Raw genomic sequence first — 21,041 nt, 5'->3', positions numbered from 1 at the left:
ACATTCCAGGAGCTTTTAGTGAATTAAAGCTTCATTTGCCTGAAGAGGGTTGCAAAGTTACTGACTGCTTCAGAAGTAATTATGTGCATGATAGGACAAGAGGACTTTTATGCAATGGTGTGGCTGTTCTATCACTGGGTATTATTTTCACCAAATGTGTGGTCTGTATATGAGTGCATGTGAAATGGATTTCCAGGTGTCCAAAACAACATAGAAGCATGGCTCAGAAGATGAAAAAATTTAATAGGGAATTCTTGTGTTGGAGTATATACAATTATGGAAGAATTTCAAGAGCATCACCATGGAGAAAATGAATGTGAATTTATTCTCCAAGGAGAGCCATGACCTAAAAGAAAAAAGCAGTAGTTTATCATGATGCAAGACTTCCAAATATAGTTAATGATAGTGAAAGTTGGCCAGCTCTTATGGACTAACTCTGTGCAATTGCTATAATTTATCCTTATAATATACTTCTTCATATCAAATTTTCTTTTTAGGTTTATAAAGTATTTAAAATCTTTTCCCCCACTACTTTAAATTGTTAGCATTATTTGTTTATAATTCACCATGCTATGCATTTCATCTTTGCATCATTTCCAATATTGGAAGTATAAATTGTGTAAAGACTTTTAGAGAGTTCGAATTCGTTTTATGCATTTTCATGCAAATTTGACTCTACACAAGTGCAGTATCACAACATTGACTTTGTGTGTAAGCATTGTGTGTGTGCTTAAAAACATTGAAACTTCCAGGCGGCGCAGTGGCTTACATTTGTAATCCCAGCACTTTGGGAGGCCAAGGTGGGCAGATCCCCTGAGGTTGGGAGTTCGAGACCAGCCTGACCAACATGGAGAAACCCCATCTCTACTAAAAATACAAAATTAGCTGGGCATGGTGGCGCATTACCTGTAATCCCAGCTACTGGGGAGCCTTAGGCAGGAGAATCGCTTGAACCCGGGAGGCGGAGGTAGGGGTGAGCTGAGATCGCACCATTGCACTCCAGCCAGGGCAACAAGAGTGAAACTCCATCTCAAGAAAAAAAAAAAAAAAATTGAAACTTCCTTCTTTTTGTGCATTTGCATTGGTGAAAGAATTTCTTGATCTCAGTTCTTTGGGTGACTGCATATGTGGTAGTGACCCATCACAGTTTTTGATTGATCTCATTAAAAGTCTTAGATTGTCCATCACAATAGTTCAGATGACAGCAGTTATATAAGCTTTAAGAATATGAATATGATTTGTAGGCCCATAACTTACACCCATGTAACTGTTGTTAGCATACCTAAGTGTTTATGCTTGCAAAAAATATGTATGTTATTATTGCCTAGTTTATAGGCAATAGGCCTAGTGGCCTATGAAGTGTTCAGTGGTGTTTTTATGTTTCTCAACTAAATCCTCTTTTAAAATGTAAATAAATTTATTTTAAATAATTTTTAGTTTTTAATAAATGTTATGTTTATTTTATTTTAAATAATTATTTTTTTCCAAAATTGTATCTTTGGGATTTTGATCTTTCTGGGATTTCAGCATTTGGGGTTATGGCATTCTAGATTGTGTCTCTTGGAATTGTGGCCCAGATTCTAAAATCTCACTCTGTATAGGAAAGAAAGTAACAAATATCTTTACAGTTTTATGCATGTACACATGAATAGAGTTCTACAAATAAAGTTAGTGGGTCAAAGGGCAAGTGCATCTCTTGTATATCCATAGATACTTCCAAATAGTCTTCCAAGAAGGCCTCATCAAAGTACATTTGCTCGAAGAATATGTGAGAAGGCACATTTTCCTGTGTTCTAACCAAATTTGACCATTCTGCTGGGTGAAAAATTGTATCTTTTTCAGCGTTAATTTTAATTTCTCAGATTACTAGTCTTTACAGATGTATATTGGCCAATTGCCTTTCTTCTGTGAATTTCCTTTTTGTACCCTTTGCCTATTTTTTTCTATGGAGTTGATGAACTGACTTAATGACTCACAGAAACTCTTTGAGTACCCTGGATATTAAAGTTTTTGTTCAATTTATTACATTTTTCTCAATCTTTTACTTGCCTTTTCATGCTACCTATGTCATTTGTTTTGTTTTACAAAAACTATTGATTTTCATGAGTTCACTTATGGCCTTTGAGTTTTGGGTCTTGTTATAAAAATATTATTCTCTAGTTTCTTATAACGCTTTTATATCTTGTTTCTTAGGTTTGGCTCTTTAACCATTTTAGCCTTTATATTTGTGTATGGGGTATGCTGGACATGCGGGGAGAATGTCCCATTCTGCACCACATTAACACACGCCTTACACAACCTTGCACAGTGGCGCTGGGCTAGGCTGGGCTGCTCCATGGATTCTCTTCTTAATGTACTAGCTAATCACAGCATTGCCTTATGGCTCATCTTTTTTTCAATGGTTCCCATGGACCTGTGTGCTCTTTCTCCTAGACTGTCTTCTAATTCCTTATATGACTTACCTGTTCCCACATTGTTTTCACAAGTTCCTTTTTATCTTCTTCAGAAATTTCTTTGTGTTCTTAAGGATCATCTTTCATTACATATACTTTAGAATTATTTTCCCAAGTTCTGGGGGAAAAGTGCTGTTGGAACTTAATTGTTATCATAGTTAAATTATAGATTAATCTGGGGAAGAATTGGCATGTTTCCAATTGAATCTTCCAATCCAGGAAGCATAGCATGTCTTTCCACATAAGCATGTTTTCTTTTATTTATTCATCTTTCATTAAAGTTTTCTTCTATTTGATTTTGTACATTTCTCATTAAATTCATTTTATGTTTTTTCTTTCTTGCTATTGTAAACAAGGTATTTCCCCACATTAAACCCGTTTTCTTTTGCTAGCATTTGTCTGATATAGAATGTTTTATGTATTTAGTATTTCCTTTGTCTTTTTTTCATCACTTTATTTAACCCATACGTTAAATAAGGGCTTTGACTTTTAATTGACAGGTTTGATGCATTTATGGTTATTGTGATTACTGAGGTATTGGGAACTATTGCTGACGTTTATAATTTATCTTTGCCTTTCATCTGTGCATATTCTATTTGTATCCCTTCTTTTTACTGGCTGGGCTATTTTTTCTTTTGTTTTGTAGTAGTTTGAAGGTCTCTTATTCTATTCTTATTTTTACAGTGGTATATAAATTTTTACACACATATATAAACATAATTTTTTACTGCTACCTAGAACTAATCAGTTCTGGATCTACCTCTGCAAAACTGAACAGCCCTTGGCATGCTTTACCTTTTCTTCTCCTACCTATCCTTGCCATCATTCCCTTACCTACCATATTTAGATCTCCTGAGATACTAGTTTCTGATCATTGTAAAAAATACATGTTTAAAGTTACGCATCAATAATTATTAAGGCATAAGGTGTATCTGCAACTTTTACTGATTCTTTTATCGTCATTGTTTCTTGCAGCCCACATCCTCCTCTTCCTTGTATTCATTGTTTTTCTGGAATAATTCCTTCAGAGTGTCTGTGGGTGGTTAACTTTCTGAGTCCTCGCCTTGCCCTCCTACTGGGATGCTAGTTTGGGTGCATATAAGATTCTTGGCTCAATATTTCTATTCTTCAGACTTTTGATTATGTTATTTGTCTTCATGTATTTGGTGCTGAAATAGAACACTAACATTATTCCACGCCTCCTACCTTTTTAAGTAACCTGTCTTTTTTTTTTTTTTCCTACTCCTGGAAAACTTTTAGAATGTTTCTCTCTTTATCTGTGTGTCCTGAAATAAGGCTACTGTGTTCTATGAGTGCATCTTTCTTCACATTTCTCCTGGGAGCCATGAAAATGTGACCACCCCTGTCTCTAAACATTTTGTTTTCTGATATTTTAATATTTATTTTCTTCTTTTTAAAATTTTCTTTTTCTGGAATTCCTATGAGGCAGATGGATCTAAACTCTAACACTTTACATTTCCATTTGTGTTTCAGTCGTTTTGGCACTAGGAGATTTTCTGGGCTCCATTGTTCAGCTTTCATAATCCAGTTTTGTACATCTTGGGAGCCCACTGCTTGAGTTTTCTCTTTTTACCCTAAGTCAATAGATTTTTGTCTCTGTTAGCAAAAAAAAAAAAAAAGAAAAAAAAAAAAAAGTAGGTAGAGATGGAATGGAAAAAAATTAAACTCTCACTCCCAGTGGTGACCAATGCTTGAAAAAAAAAGTGCTTTGGAATACACTGTAGAAGAAAAGTATAGGCTATAATATGACATTTCAATAAGAATCTAAATCATTTTTGAGGAGTAAGGAAACTTCACAAAATGATTTTAAATCTCTTAAGAAAAAATACATACAGGGGACAGCAGTTGACAAACAGAATAGAATTCAGGTAAACATCTACACAGAAATAGGAATTTAATATACTGCCAAGTTGGTACCTTAGTTCAGGAAGAAATGGATGACTTATTATATAAGTGGTATGAACATGAGTGACAGTCCATCTGGCAGCTAAATATCATAACTCTTCCTGTATCCTATGTAGACCAATGCATTTCAAATGAATTGAAAAGCTAAATGAAAAACATTAAATAAACAAACGAATGCATAAATGATAAATATTATTAAAATAAAGGTGAAAAGAATATTAGTAAGAACTTAAGGTCAGGAAGACCTTCTTAAGCAAAACAAGACTCTCAGAAGCCATCTAGAAAACAACCAACATCTATGATTATAGTAATTACCTACAGTCATAATTTTCTTTTTTCCCAAAATACCTCTAACAACTGAAAGCAGTAATTTTTGTCAGATAAAATGTAGATGCCACCAAAAGAAAAATGATTGAATAAGAAGTTAACATCAATTAATCTAAAAGAAAAACATAAATAACTGAATTGAAAACTGGGCAGAAAGATATGAACAACCAAATAACAGAAAAAGAAATGCAAATGGCTAATAAGCATGTGAGAAAAATCACCTTATTAGATTTGAGGGAAATGCAAACTAAAACAGAATGAGTTACTTTTGCTTATCCTTGGCAAAGATTCAAAAGATTGACACTGCAGTCTTGGGAAGGACAGAGACCACTGTGCTTGCTTATGCACGGGTGCTGAGAGGACAAATTGCTGCACACCCTTGAGAGGGCAATTCAGGTCTGTGACATTGGTGCTAGTATTCACATTCACTGCAAAGGTGGTGCTGGTGGTAATATAACTCCAAGAAATTAGGCCCAGGCTATACATAACTCTGTAAAAGAAGTGGTGGTCTTTACATAATTCTCTGACTATGTGTTAGTGGGTGGTAACCACATCACTTTTCAATATCTACATTGTGATATTTACATAAATCTGCAACCTCAGTTGTGATCCTAACATGACCTTATGACAGAGGAGCAGGGCATTATCCCAAAAATCTGTGATGTTGATTATGGTCATATTTACATAGCTCTGCAATGCTTATTGTTATTGATGTGATTAGTGGTGACAGTGGCATTCCCATGATTCTGTGCTGGTGGATGTGGTACAAACATCTCTCTGTTACAGTGTCGGTGGCACTTATATAACTGCAGTATTGTCATGGTATCCACATAATTCTGCCATGTTGTTGATGGTATTCATTTCACTTTGTGACGTTGATGGAGGTATTCACATAATTCTGTGATGTTGGTGGTGGTATTTACATAATTCAGTGATACTGTTCACGGTATTCACATAACTGTGACATGGAAGTCATAGTATTCATATAACTCTGAGTGTTGGTATTGACATAGTTTTGCATCATTGTTTATGGTGCTAACATAACTGTGACATGGGAGGTCATGGTATTCATATAACTCTGAGTGTTGATATTGACAGTTTTGCATCATTTTTTATGGTATTCACATAACTGTGATGCCAGTTGTGGTTTTTATGTCTGTTGATGTTGTGGTGTTGGTGTTGGTGGTATTCACATATTTCTGCAGCTTTGGTTGTGGTATCCACACAACTCTGTGGCAATAGCCACAGTATCCATAAACTCTGTGGTGGTGGTGGTGGTTGTATTCACGTAACTCTGTGATAGTGGTGGAGGTGTATCCACGTCACTCTGTGATGTTGGTTGTATTCACATAACACCATGATGGTGGTCACAGACTGCAAAGTTTGTCATGGTGTTCACATAACTCTGCAACATTTGCTGTGGCATTGACATGATTGTGCAACACTGTGGTAGTGTTAGTCTCATAACATGGTGACATTGTTGTTGGTGATGTTTATGTAATTCTGCACTCATGGTTGTGGTATTTACATGACTGCAATATTGGAGTTGATGGTGGGATTCACATAACTGTGAAATTTGTCCTAATAGTCCCATATTGCAACCTTCACCACAGTATCATGTAATTTTGCAACATTGATGGTGGTACACACATAACTGTGCTATGGTTCTGCTGCTGATAGTCACATAATTGTGAAATTAATTGTGGTACTTGCCTAACACTGTGATGTTGGTGTTGGTAGTATTTACATATTTCTGCAATATTTATGGTGCTGTTCACATAACTGTGATACTGATCATTGTCTTCACATAGTTCTGTGATGGTGGTGGTGGTTGTGTTACTCTAAGTGCAAGAGTGGCGGTTGTATTCAGGTAAATCTGTGACATTGTCATTGCTGTTCATGTGACACTACAGTGTTGTTGCTGGTGGTCATATAACTCAATGACATTACTCATGGTGTTCACACAATCTTTTGAAAGTGGTCCTGGTATTTGCGTGACTCTGCAATGTTGGTAGTAGTAGGGTTGACGTGCATTGTGCTGTTCACAATGATGTGCATGCAACTCTGAGATGATCATGGTGTTAACATAATTATGCATTGGTGCTGCTGGTGATATTCACATGTCACTGTGACATTGCTGATGATGGTATATACATAATTCTCTATTGGTGGCAGTGGTATTCACATGAACCCACGACATTTGCCATGATAGTCATGCAATTTTGCAGCATTGGCGGTTGTGGTATTTATAATATCTCTGACAGTGAACATGGTGTCAATATAACTCCATTGCAGGTTATGGGATTCACATAATTTTGCATCATTTTCATTGGTGGTATTCATGTAGCTCTGTGGTGTTGGTCATGGTGGTATTCACAGTATTCTGTGGTATCGGTCATGGTCGTATATGGATAACTCTGCAAAATTGGCTGTGTCATTCTAATAAATCTGTGAGGTTATTAGTGGTGGCATTGACATGACTCTGCAATGACAGAGGAGGCAATACTCATCTAACTCTGAGATGTCAGTCATGTTATTCATATATTCTGTGAAGTTGATGGAGGTGGTACTCTACTCTGGTGGTCATGATATTCATATAACTGTGATGTTAGTCATGGTATTCAAATAGCCCTGCAACTTGGTTGTGCTATTCCCATAATCCTGTGATGGTAGTGTGGGTGATATTCCCATAACTGTATCATTGGTTGCCTATTTGCATAGCTCTGTCATGTTGAATGTGGCATTCACATCATGCTGCAACATCAGTGGTAGTGGTATTCACCTAATTTTATGATAGTGGTGGGGATTATATGCACGTAACTGCGGTGTTACTGCTGGTGGTATTCTTATAAACATGTAATGTTGGATGAGGTTGCAAATCATAACTGCAACAATGGTGGTGGTATTTATATAACTCTGCAACATTGGTCATAGTTTTCACTTAACTCTGTGATAATGGATGGAGTGTTTGCATAATTCTGTGACTCTAGTCATGTTATTTATATAAATATTCTCATCCCCTAGCATCCATGGAGTGGTTTCAGGACCCTGTAGGATACCAAAATCCATAGATGCTCAGATCCCTTATATAATATGTTATAGTAGGCTGTGCATAGCCTCCTTTATACTTTGAATCCTCTCTAGATTATTTATGATACCTAATATAAATGCTATGTAAATAGTTGTTACTATATTGTTTATTTGCATTGCTTTTATTGTTTTTCTTTCTATTTTCAATCCACAGTTTGTTGAATCTGTGAATGTGGGACCTGCACACATGTAGGGCTGACTGTATACATCCGTGGTGGGGCAGGTATTTACACAACTCTGTAATGGTGATGATAGTGTTAACATAACTCTGAATTGTTCATAGTTCTCAAATAACTCTATGGCATTGGCATATTTACATAATTCCACAATGATAGTGGTGGTATTCGTGTAACTCTGCCACGTTGGTTTTTTTTTTTTGTGGTATTTTCATAATTCTCATAATTCTGGAACAGCATGGTGGTGGTGGTATTCCCATAATTCTATGATATTGATGTTCATGGTATTCAGATAACTCTGTTGTCAGTTGTGGTATTCATATAACTTTGTGACATAGGTCATGGTTTTCACGTAACTCTGCAATGGTGGCTCTGGTATTTGGATAATTCTGTGGCTTTGATGCTGGTGGTATTCACATAACTCTGTGACATTGGTCCTATTATTCACATGAACTCGTGATGTTGGTTGTTGTAATCACATAACTCTGCAATGTTGATGGTAGCCTAATTCATATTTCTCTATGACATTGGTCATGGAATTCACATAACTGTGATGGTGGTGGTGCTATTCAAATATCTGCCTTGGTAGTGGTATTCTCTTAACGCAGCCACGGTGGTTGAGGTATTCAAGTAATTCCATGATAATGTTTGTTGTGGTAGTCATATAACTCTTAATGGTGTTAGGTATGGTAATCCCCTGAGTCTGCAAAGTTTGTTGTGGTCTTCACATATCTTAGTGACTAGTGATATTGGTACTGGTGCAATGGTGGGAGTAATAATCACATTTATGGGTGTGCAGACAGGCTCAGATATTTTTTAAAATTTTATGAGAAGATATGACAAAGCCAGCCTCCAATTCACATTTTCTAAATAATTCAAATGCAGTTTTTTCTGTACCATACCATGAAATCTCCTCCTGCTAAATCTAAGGCATTTATCTAAAACATCTGTATCTTCAAACGCCCCAAGGGCTTTGGAACATAAATATTGGATCTAGTTCTTTATCCATAACTTTAGTTATGTCCATATACTTACACATGTACATTTTCTTGTGTGAAACTGATCAAAATTTAGCTATACATTTAGATGTATAAATCTGAGCTTCTAAAAATTTATGATCATGCAGAAGAGAGCCTTCTGATAAACCAAAGTAAATCACCTTTGAGGGTAATCTATAGTTCATAGAACCCAAAATATGTTTATTAGATAATGACATTTAATGTTGATGAAAATGTTGGTCATATCATGTTTTCATTCTTTCTCTAAAAATTGTAAACCTGTAGAAGCCTCATAAAAGACTAGAAATGCAATGTTGAGGTCTGGGTGGTAGTTTCATGGCAAATGTATGTTTAAACAATCATTGAATTAAACATTTAAGATCCTTGGATTTCACAGCATATAAGTTATACTTCCATAAAAGCTTTAAAAAGTGTACATCCAAATAAGATGAAAATACTAATACTAATTTTAGAAAAATCCAGTGTAGTGCCAATCTAACCACTCACGATATTTTCTTGTGGCTGTGAGTTATTGCTTTTATAGAAACAAAAACAAAGCCTCACCCTAGAGTTTAAAGTTAAAATGTGATTTAAGAAATATATATGGCTCCCCAAAATGCCCTTGTGTAGTTAGGAGTTGTCTCTTTATCTCAGCTCTCAGGGCTCACGATTTACATTTTTTCCCCTTGCAGTACTTGGGGTGCATTGAAGTTCTGCGCTCAATGAGGTCTCTTGACTTCAGTACAAGAACACAAATTACCAGGTAAGCTCTCTTGAAAATGGACTCCTGTGATTTTACTTCAGAAGGAAGGATTTCAGAGGTTAACAGCTGAAACATTTTTAGAGGAAAAGACCAGCCCTTGGAGGGTTGGTTACTGGTGACAGTGAGTCAGGACTGTTCTCATCTCAAGACATGGGCTTGTTCGTCCATGTTTGTGATGTATATCTCTCAACCACAGTACCTTGAAGGACACTCTGCCCTTGCACGCTCTTTTTATAATTTAGCTGCAGACATATGGAGCAGCTGAGTATTTATGTTTGTTTCTTTAATGTGTGAAACTGTAACACAAGATTGGTATTTTAAAATGTACTGAACCATGTACTTTTTAAAAAAGAAAATCAAGATGTCAAGAAAGACTTTCCAACAGTATACACAGAGAGTAAGATGCATAGAATTGGAAGCAGAAACAGCCATGGGAGTAGGTCATTCAGTAAGCAGACCAATTCTTTAAGGTGTCTGTGACTTTGAACAGGTTTTATATATTCTCCACCACCAAGTAGAATGAAAGCTTCTTGGGGGGCAATATTTAAGCATTTTTAAAAATAAAATTTTATACTCTAGTATAGCTTCTAGTAGAGCTTACACCTTTAGAAAAATGCCAGTTTCAAGCCAGCTTGAAGAGGAGAACTGGAAAGCTAGGACAGAGTCTGTGAAACTGCTACATTTCTGTGGTCAAGGAGCTTAGGTTGCTTTGGCACTTATGCAGTAGCTTAATTTAAATAGTGACCTCAGAAAAATGCCTCATATTTACTTTATTCAAATCATTCTATTGCATACGTTTGGATTAGCAAGCCAAGTCTAAAGATTGAGCTTCAGAAAGCAACTGGTTGTAGTCATTAGCTGCTGAGAAACATACACACCTCAATTCTGTTGTAAGTACCATAATAATACCTCTTTCTCCTCACTGAAGAAATTCATGGTCAAAGAGTTAATGTTGTTTTTTTTTCTCTCTTTCCTAAGTGCCTTGAGACACACAGGTTATGCACGTACCAACATCAGTAATCTACATGAAGGAAGAAAGCCACTTCCACATATTTGTAGAAAATAGTTTATGAAAATTTCAAAGACAATGGAGTGGTATATTGAATAGAGAGCACTGTGGTTAAAAGAGAAACCTGAGTGTTTTCTTAGTCATTTATTCATCTTACCCATGAAAAGGCATGCCAGTGGCATCATGGTGGGCAGAGCACTGTGCCAGTGACTGGAGGAATATGGGAACTGTGTGAAATTGGTCATGTTCTCCTGTGTGGTGGTTGTTTTTAAAGGAATGACAGTTAATTGGGAGAGAACTGTCAACCATTCCTACCAGGTTCCCTTTCTAGATGCTAGGATTTCTGAGGTGATTTCATGCCATTTTAGTTCTCCTGATGTAATTATTAAGCATCTACTACTGATTGTGCACACACAACACACTGGACAATGTGGCTGTCCTGCTTTGCTAGGCCTCTCAGTGTTGGAGAAAGGTGTATTCATAAATGATTGAGGGGCATTTGAGGGACACAGAACAAGTCCTGCTCCTTGAGGTAGTCGTGGGGTGGGGGAACAAGTGAATAATTCCAGTTTGCTCGTTGATGAGGATACAACTCCTGGGACTCTCTGGGGTACAACCCAAATGGGCAGAAGTAATAATAACATTGTAGAAAAAAGCAGTTGGAACAGACATTGTTGGGTTTGGAGGTTTTGATGTCTTTCTTCAATCCCATTCCATTTAGATTTTTGGGAAGGTGAAGGAGCATAATGGGGCAAATGAAGCATGATTCTTGTACTTAAGAAACTTGGTGTTGAATTCTAGTTGTGCCAGAATTGTCTTGGGTTTTATTAGATTTCTTGAAAGCGACATTTGCTTGTCTCCATGATGCTTTCTGTCTCTTTCATCATTTTTAGCAGGTGACATGTTTCTTTCTTTAGCTAATAGCTAGAGGTCACTCAAAGGAAACAATTTGACAAATCAACTTCAGAATGAAACCCTTTGCATCCAGTTGAAGAATACACAGCAATGTCTTGTAAATGTAGCACACTGTGGAGCTTTTAAGGTCTCCATGGTAACTAAGTGTTAAATGTACCTGTGATTAAACTCCACTACCATGGTTTACTTTATATACTAAAGAAATTCTTGGAAGTTTATAGTTTATAGGGAAATCTAATGTCCTAATTAGGTTATATTATACAGGCAGCACCAGGAAAACTGGTTTCTAAAGGCACTCCAGTCACAACTTTTATTTAAAAATATTTTATAAGCAGATAATTAGTCCCTATTTATCTGTTTAATTTAAAATTTTGTCCCTGCAGCTGAACTTCACTCCCAATATTTTACTTTGTATACAAAAATGTGAGAACTCTACTTCAGAATTGAGGTGTTTTGAAAACTCCCCAGGAATATGCATAAAATCTTCTTAGTTTGAAAGCCAAATTAAACTTGTGAAAGGAAAATGTCTTTCTTTTGGAAAGGTATTTCCTTTTGGTTCTTTTTCAGTGTACTGGCTGGGTTCTGAGGAGACATTTATCACTGATGTCAGTGTGTGTGTATTGCAGTTCAGAGTGTTGCCTGCTTATCTTAAAAAAACAATGAGGCATAGGTATAAATGAAGGAACATGCGGATCAGCCATCAGTACATGAGTGGACTGAATGCTATGAAATTACATATTTTTCTGTTGGATGTTTCATGGGAGAGACTTTGCTTAGAAGTTGGCTGAGTAACCATGTGATCTTGGTATGAAAGTGTTAAGCATTCAGTAGAGCTTTGAGTCTGAACAAAAGGGCAAACAAGCCCTGGTGAGATGAAGAAGGGAGCAGGAGCCTGGAGATGCCTGAAGATGTTGGTGAGAATCATAACCTGGCATGCGTGGTGGTGGTCTGCTTGCCAGCCCTCTGCACAGTGGGTTTCATCTTCACCTTGAAGGACAGCAGGCCAGACAAGACCTCAGCACAGCTTTGCAACTCTGTCCACCCTGTCTTCTCTTCTAAGAGTTCGCTTGGAAGGCTTGGGAAAACTCAGCTCTCAAGTCACTTCTGGCTTCCAACATTCTATAAATACTCTCAGAAAACAGAAGCCCAAGGTAAAAACTTTCGCCACACAATCCTTCCATTCCATCATGTCTCTGAGCATCCTTATCCATGTGCATTCCATCCCAACTCTATGTATGTATTCTGTGTGCATGAGCCTGGGTGTGCATCCTCGTTGAACTTCCTGAAAGGGAGGGGCCAACCAGACTGCATGCTGGGTATCATAACCCGAGGGAGGGACCTCCTTCACCCATGCATCCTCTGCGACCCCTCTACCTCTCTCTTCAGACATTTCTGTGTTGCATGGACATTTAATCACAAGTTCATTTGGGGATGGAAACAATGCATATTGTGTAGTATTAAGACAGACTGAATTTACTAACAAGATATTTGTGTTGTTTGTAGAGAATTTCCTATCCCCAGGACCTGGCCTAGGCTGAGAGAAGCTGTGTGGAGTGGAAGATGGACATTGAGGAAGAAGGGCAGGTAAGGTCAGGCGTCCTTGGAACCACAGAGAATGTCAGAAGTTGAGGAATGCTTTGAAGGTTCCATTACACCTGCCCAGTTGAATGATGTGTATTCCCATATGCAGGGCAGTGGGATCTGAATATTTTTTTGTTCAGATTTTGTGGTAATAATTTCTTCTTTGAGAGTGGGTACCATGAACTCTACTAAGTGGGCATGAATTGGCTGTAGCTGTTCTGTGCTAAGGAAGGGCATTCTGTTAGTGTTAGGGTGACTTTCTCATTTTTGCAAACACTAGGATGTAACTCTGAGGGTCGCATATTTGGAAAATCCATTATATAAACCATGCTAAGATATTTTTACAACTGGCACATGGTATAGAAAACAAAGTGGACTTTAACTCATGGGCTTCCTTGGATCTGATAAGAAATCTTACCCATAGATTAGATTTCCATTAATCTTTAATTAGACTTCAGTTATGCATCAGGGATAGGTGTATATGTGTGTGTGTGTGTGTGTGTGTGTGTATGTATGTATATGTATATATATTTTTTGAGACAATGTTTCACTCCTGTCGTCCAGCCTTGAATGCATTGGTGCAATCTTGGCTCACTGCAACTTCTGCCTCCCAGGCTCAAGTGATCCTCCCACGTCAGCCTCCTGAGTAGCTGGGACCACAGGTGCATGCCACCATGTCCAGCTAATTTTTGTATTTTTTTTTTTTTTGGTAGAGTGGGGTTGGCCAGGCTGGGCCTCCTGAGCTCAAGTGATCCATTCGCCTCAGGCTCCCAAAGTGCTGGGATTACAGGCATGAGCCACCGTGTCTGGCCAGGGATAGGTTCTGAGAGATGCGTCATTAGACAATGTTGTCATTGTGCGAACATCATAGAGTGCACTTAGGCTAGATGCTCTAACCTACTGCACACCTGGGCTCTGTGGCACAGCCTGTTGCTCCTCGACTACAAACCTGCACTGCATGTGACTGTGCCGAATTCTGTAGGTAATTGGAACACAATGGTAAGTATTTGTATATCTATCATATCTAAGCATAGGAAAGGTAAAGTAAAAATACACTATTATAATCTTATGGGACCACCTTGATCTATTCGGCTCATCATTGACTGAAATATTTATGTGGTACATGTACTTGATTATGATATTTCAGAATTCTTTGTTCACTGCAAAATAAACACCTTTAATGTTGATTTAAGTTAAACGTGCCAGGGAAAGGGAAAGGAGTGAATCTATTTTTGTAGATTCTCTGAGGCTGGTTGAATCTCGGAATTAGAACAGAGAGCAGTCATGTGAATTACCCACCACCCCACCCCACCCCCAACCCTGATCCCTGTGCATTTGGGTGGTGCAGAATGGCTAGCTTTTGGATTTTAGCTTTACAGGCTCTTACTAAATGTGCTTATTCTAAGCATGTTTCATGGTCAAGCCTCTCTCAGCCTGCACGTGCAGAGGGGTGAAGCCTGGCAGGAAGGGGTTGGTGCTGTCTTGGTTTAGAGTCCTTTTTGAAAACACCAGCTTGCCTGTGTGCATGTGCATCCTGCCTTTGGAATAAAGCAGGCTGGATGCCTCCACTTCACTTCTGCACTGTTACTCTGATTTTAACACCAGCTAGAATAATGTCATACCCTTGTGTCGCCTTCATGGGCGTTTGTGTGCAAAAATGCATTAGACATAGGGGCGCAGGGATTACGAGTCCTCAGGGACCACAACCCAGGAAAGAAGCCCAGAGTCACAGGGCAAGGGGCCACAAACTCACCACAGGCATGGGATACTACCCCAGAAACATGGAAGAGGGTCCCTGCCAGTCTGGGAGATTTCCCAGAGGAGGGAGGGAACATTTAAGCCAGAGTGAATTTCTCCCCCAACAATATGGCAGATGTATGACTTGGGCCGAGTTCTCCAGCCAGCCCATCAGGGTGACTGGACTGTAGGTGGTCACTCCTGACAGTCCCTTAGCTAGTCCAACTCTGTGCAGCAGTTCTAATGCTTGCCAAAGAGTAGGAACCTGAGTCGGGCTCAGCGAAGGACCATGGAGACAGTCTGCATCCATTAGGCTCGAGGCTCCCTGCTGTTAGAACACCAGCAGAGCCCTGAAACACAAGGATTGGAGCTCTGCTTCCTCCAGGCCTCATTCTGCTCTATTTTCATGTTCAGTCCTTCAAACATAATGCATCTAGTAAGTTTATTTTCATTTGTGACGTTAAACAGACATCACTGTGGAAATGTCTGATCCAGCTGTGGTGCAGGGAAGGGCCCCACAAGCCGTTTTCTTGGTTAGACCAAAGGTATCTTCAGTTGCATTCCCCCAGCAGCCCCTGAGACTTGGTGCGAGGAGCCTATTTGGGAGGATACCTAGGGAGCAGTGGCAGGGGTGGGCACAGCCAGTGGGAGGGGAGAACCGCCCCCAGGACCATTTGGAGCAGGGTCCCGCTGTGGGCGCTGGGCCCTTTGGGGAAGTGTGTAGGAACTGGGGAAGCTGGGATGTCTGCTCACCCACTGCCTCCACTCACTATTGAAGGACAGTCCCCTGCTCCTGTAGGCTGCCCTGTGTGGGCTGAGAAAGCTGGAGAAGCCACCACTGGAGTGGCAGAGACCAGGTGCAGGCACTCCCGGGAGCATGGCAGCATTTACGGGACTGTCCATGCAGCTCAGAGTGTCACAGCCTGCCAGGCGACAGCACTGGCTGGAGCCATGCAGTGTCAGAGCATTCGGCTCCCATGTCTGACTCTCTAAATCAGATTTTTTGGTTGAGGCGCCTCTGAACAGCTGCCTGGTCCAGTCTTTGGACAGCAAACTCCTGACCACTTGGAGCAGAGCCTGTTGATGTAGGGTAAGCTTCCTACTCTAGGGGGTGAGGAAAGGGTTCCTGGGTACTAGCCCACACTGACACTCGGCAGAGACACTCATTCCACCAATGAGATTGACCTCTCTAGGGCTGGGGTCCTCATCCAGAGAATGACACCCGCGCTTCAAGGCTTGTTGAGAGACATAGAAATGAGACCTGAAAGTGCTGGGGCCGCACCTGGCACATAGTAGATGTTCAATAAATCTGCATGGGGTTATTACCATGAATCTCCTTTTGCTACTCACTCCTGATAAAATTCTGTGTATAATAATTTCAATTGCTGATTGGTATTGCTATTATTAATATCAACCAATTCAATCCGGGGTGTTTTCTCTAACTGAAGAGAAAGATTGGTTTGATGCAACAAGCTGAAGTTATTGAAAATATGTGGTGATGTGGCATTAATTTTCACTTGAGCTCATATTATCTAGTATTTCATTCTGTGTTCCTGCTTTACTAATTCTAATGATGAGGATGAGGATGACACTAGAATGGAATACTTACCCTGCTCCAGACACTGCACTAAAGTGTCATTCATACATTCAACAGCAAGCACTTACCGTGTCTAGTCACTGTTTAGATATTGAAGATAAAACACTAAGTAAGTGCTTACCTTCTGTTGTGGGGAGAGGGAAATACACAAACATATACCTAAGTAGGATATCAAGGTGAACCACATGAACATGCCATTTTTATAGATGAAATGATCCAAATATCAGCAATTTTATATAGTTCAGCACAGTAATTTCAGATAGCGATGAGGGTATGTGTGGTCTTTTCTCAGTAACCTTGGGAGGCAGATTGTATGTATTTGGGGGATGAGGATACAGGATCAGAAAGTTTATGCAAATTGTCTAAGACCAGATAGCTAGGAAAAGGCAAAGTCAAGATTTGAGCTAGAACAGTCTGAACCCAGAGACTAAAGTCAGGAGTAGCAGTTATATTGCTGCTTGAGTAAGGGGGCTTGCATCCTTCAGAACAGCAGGAGGACTGGCAAACCCCACAAGTACAGAGGGGCATCATTTGGAGGACGGAAATTACACGCTAATTACAAGACCATCAAGATGCATTTGCTGACCTCCATGGTGAGATGGTCTTGAGCAGGGTACAAAGAAAACGAGTGTAAGGGTAGAGTCTGTGAGAGGCAGTTGCAGTCGGCTGGGATGCAGCGGGCAAGTGCATGTAAGGAGAAGGGTCAGCTGTGGGGGCAGTGTGGCCTCTGTGAAGACTGCACTGCCTGTGTTCACCTGACTGTGCTCATCCCAGGCACGGTGACGCCCCTCCTTTCTGTGCTTCAGAAACTCTTAGTTGAATTTCCCCAAATAGTAAAAGGATATGTAACAACATGGAAATCTTCTTTCAAAATTGAATATGAATAATTTATAGAAAAGATAAGGCATTCACTACCTCAAATAGCAAATGAAGGGTGGGATGGGGTGGGGAAAGGTGGGATTGGTGGGTGAGAAAATAGATAACCTGAGGAAGGATGGGCTTGGTGTGAGGAGGAAATGGGAGACCCCCAAGGTGCTACCTAGGTCGAGGTGGTGACAGCAAACTACAGAAGGTCTCTGTCATCACAGCAGAGGGAAAGTACTCCTCACCTAATGTGGGCTCCACTGCGGCACAAATTCCTTTAAGAATCTGTCAGGTTGGTTGCAGAGGGGCCACGGGGCTGGGCTGTGTTCTGTGGGCACTCTGACTTGGGACAGGGCCCTCAAAGATTTGCTACACATACTTAAATCATTTCATTTTCTAGAATAGTGGTTCTCAGACTGGAGCATACGTACATCAAAATCACCTGCAGAGTTAGTTACAACACAGATTGTTGAGCTGACCCCACAGAGTTTTGTGATTCAGTAGGTCAGAGGTGTGAGAAGGTGAATTTCCAGCAAGTTTTCAGGGGTTGCTCATGCTGCCCATCCAGATACCCCAGTTTGAGAACCGGTGTTTTAGAGTTCTATTTTTAACTTTAGAACCATTTGCAACTACCGTCTATGAAACCACAGCTTTGAAAACGATTCTGTTTATTTTTTTTCAATTGATCCCACTCATCCAGAAATTTTAAAAATGGAGAACATAGATGACTTGGTGACTGAGAATGGTTTAAATAGAATCCATAAAATGCATCCGTGGTGTTCATTCCCCTACTCTCCTTGAGAACCATCTGGCATGGAGCATTTTTATAATCCTCATGCCAGAAGCACATTTGTGTCACAATGTACCTCTCTGACTGCTCCTTTTCTGTCTCTTCCTCTGAGTTCACTTATCTCCCAAACATATCATTCCATAGGGATCCCTTTGTTCCTGACAGAGGCAGCCTCTGGTAGTAGGTTTAGAGTCTGACTGTCTGGGTTTTCCTCTAGGGTCCACAGCTTTCCAGCAATATGACCTTGTGCACGTGACTTAAGTCCTCTGTTTTTCAGTCCCCCCATCTTTAAAATGGAAATCACAATGGCACCTCCATCATAGGGCTGAGAATTAATTGAGCTAATGTCTGAAAAGCATTTAACATGCTGCCTAGGAAATGCAAGGGCTCAAACATGTTGACAAATACTGATATTCTCATTTTTATTTTATCCTCTCCATATTGATAATCTCATTGCTTCAAACAACACTTTCAGGTATGTAAGTCACAGATCTCTATCTTCACATCTGAATTTTCTCTCGAGGTCCAGGCCTGGGTTATAGTAGCCTAGCCTGCTGGACATGTCTTTTTGGAGACAGCCAAGCAGCTGCTGAGTCCTGAGTCCTGGCTCTGCAACATTACTTCTCGTAACTTCCCCGATTCTCTTCTATTACTGGAGTCAGGCTTGGCTCCCATCTCTGAATTCTTCTTGTAACTGCAATCCACATGGTTTCCCAAACTCAAAAGCTTGGAGTTGGTTTCATCTCATCTTTCTCCCTGTTCTATTACGAATACCTGTTGATTCTCCCTCAGAAGCTGCCTTGTCATTTCTCTCTTTTTCCTGTCTCTCTCTCCTTCAGTTTCCTTTGTTCCTGCCAATAGGTTAATGTACCTCAAACATATGACTCCCTATTAAACATTGTTGCTTATCTATTCTTTGCTGAACACAATGAAAATATTCTTAACTTAGCATTCAATGTTAAGTTCCACTTGCCTGGCTGCAGCACACCTTTCCAAACATTCCTCCCAACTCCCATTCAGTGTATCCTCCACACTGAATGCCTGCTGTCCATTCTCTTGGTCCACAGTCCATGCCCTACCATCACCTTCCAGGATAAATATTCAGCCACAGATGGATTTACTTTTGTCCTGAGCTACAAGGCCACTATGTCCGTATTCATCTAGACTTTGATTTCATTGCACATCATATTGAATTTTTAAAGACACAGACCATTTTTCATCTACTTTTAAAGACAGGAAGTCCTCACTTAACATTATCAATGGGTTTTTAGAAACCGCAACCTTAAGTGAAATGGCGTATAACAAAACCAATATTTTTTTCTCACCAATGGTATAATGAAATGACTTTGCTGTGCATAGTTTTGCTTCAAGCCAAAGTTTCCAAAAACCTATACATGACATTAAGTGAGGACGTACTGTATCATCTGCTGTTAAATACTTCATTATTTTATAACCACTAAAAAAAGAAACACTGCCAATTAAAATATGACACAACACTTTCATATCACTTAGAATCAGTCTATATATATATTGAAAATGCTATTTGGGGTTATTACAGACACAGACATATCATTATAACTTGTACATCACTTAGTTTTTTCTTTTTTTCTTTTTTTCTTTTTTTTTTTGAGACAGAGTCTCGCTCTGTCGCCCAGGCTGGAGTGCAGTGGTGCAATCTTGGCTCACTGCAAGCTCTGCCTCTCAGGTTCATGCCATTCTCCTGCCTCAGCCTCCCGAGTAGCTGGGACTACAGGCACCCGCCACCACGCCCGGCTAATTTTTTGTAATTTTAAGTAGAGACAGGGTTTCACCGTATTAGCCAGGATGGTCTCGATCTCCTAACCTCGTGATCCACCCATCTGGACCTCCCAAAGTGCTGGGGTTACAGGTGTGAGCCACCGCACCCGGCCATCACTTGTACATCTCTTAAAAGGAAAATATAAGCAATATAAAAAAGGTATTGCTAAAATTTTCTTCAAATTCAGAGTCTGAATATACAGAATCATTTCTTGATCCAGAGTCATTACCATCTATTTTTTTCCTAAGTTTTATTGTCCCTTAGGTCATTTGAAGAGCATTGGAAATGAATAAATTGGGAATCTGAAAAAAGATTGAGGAAATATTGAAAACCAAAGATGGTTTTTAAAAAGATCAATGCCACTGATAAACTGCTAGTTAGACAGATTAAAAAGAGAGAGAGAAATTCAAATGACCAATATCAGGAACAAAGGAGAGGCCGTCATCCTTACAGATGCTGTAGACACTGAGAGAATAATAAGGGAAAACTTGATGCTAATGAATTTGACAACTTAGATGAAAGGAACAAATTCTTTGAAAGATATGATTACCAATGTTTGCTAAAGAAAAAATAGATAATCTGAATAGGCCTATATCTGTTAAATAAATTAAATGATTGTATAAAATTTTTCAGAGAGAAAACTCCAGGACCAGTACCACTGGTGAATGCTATCAAACATTTAAGGAAAAAATAACATCAATTCTCCACAATCTTTTCCAGGACATAGGAGGAAACACTTTCCAGTTTATTTTTGAGGCAGTATTATCCTGATACCCAAACCAGACAAAGGCATTACAAGAAAAGAAAACTTATGAACCTAGACACAAATGCTAACAATATATAAACAAATTGGATCAAGCAATATGTCAAAAAGAAAATAATGCATTATACCCTGTTGGGGTTCTCCAAGGATTGTAACTTCAAGTCAACATTTAAAAAAATCAGTGTAATTCCCCATATTGGCAAATTAAATATATATATATATATATATATATATATATATATATATATATATAT

General features: G+C 39.2%; 1 protein-coding gene across 1 annotated transcript in view; it reads left to right on the top strand.

Annotated features, from left to right (window-relative positions):
• SHC3 (SHC adaptor protein 3) overlaps nt 1-21,041 on the top strand; it is a 168,006-nt gene that overhangs the window by 54,756 nt on the left and 92,209 nt on the right. The window contains exon 2 of the mRNA XM_025359904.1: nt 9,663-9,733. Coding sequence (XP_025215689.1) covers nt 9,663-9,733 — 71 coding nt within the window. The remainder of the gene's footprint in view (nt 1-9,662; nt 9,734-21,041) is intronic.

Source organism: Theropithecus gelada, chromosome 15 (genome assembly GCF_003255815.1).
Source record: "Theropithecus gelada isolate Dixy chromosome 15, Tgel_1.0, whole genome shotgun sequence".
In the NCBI taxonomy this organism is placed as follows: domain Eukaryota; kingdom Metazoa; phylum Chordata; class Mammalia; order Primates; family Cercopithecidae; genus Theropithecus; species Theropithecus gelada.
Note: the sequence above shows the minus strand (reverse complement) of the source record. Positions and strands in the feature narration are given on the sequence as shown.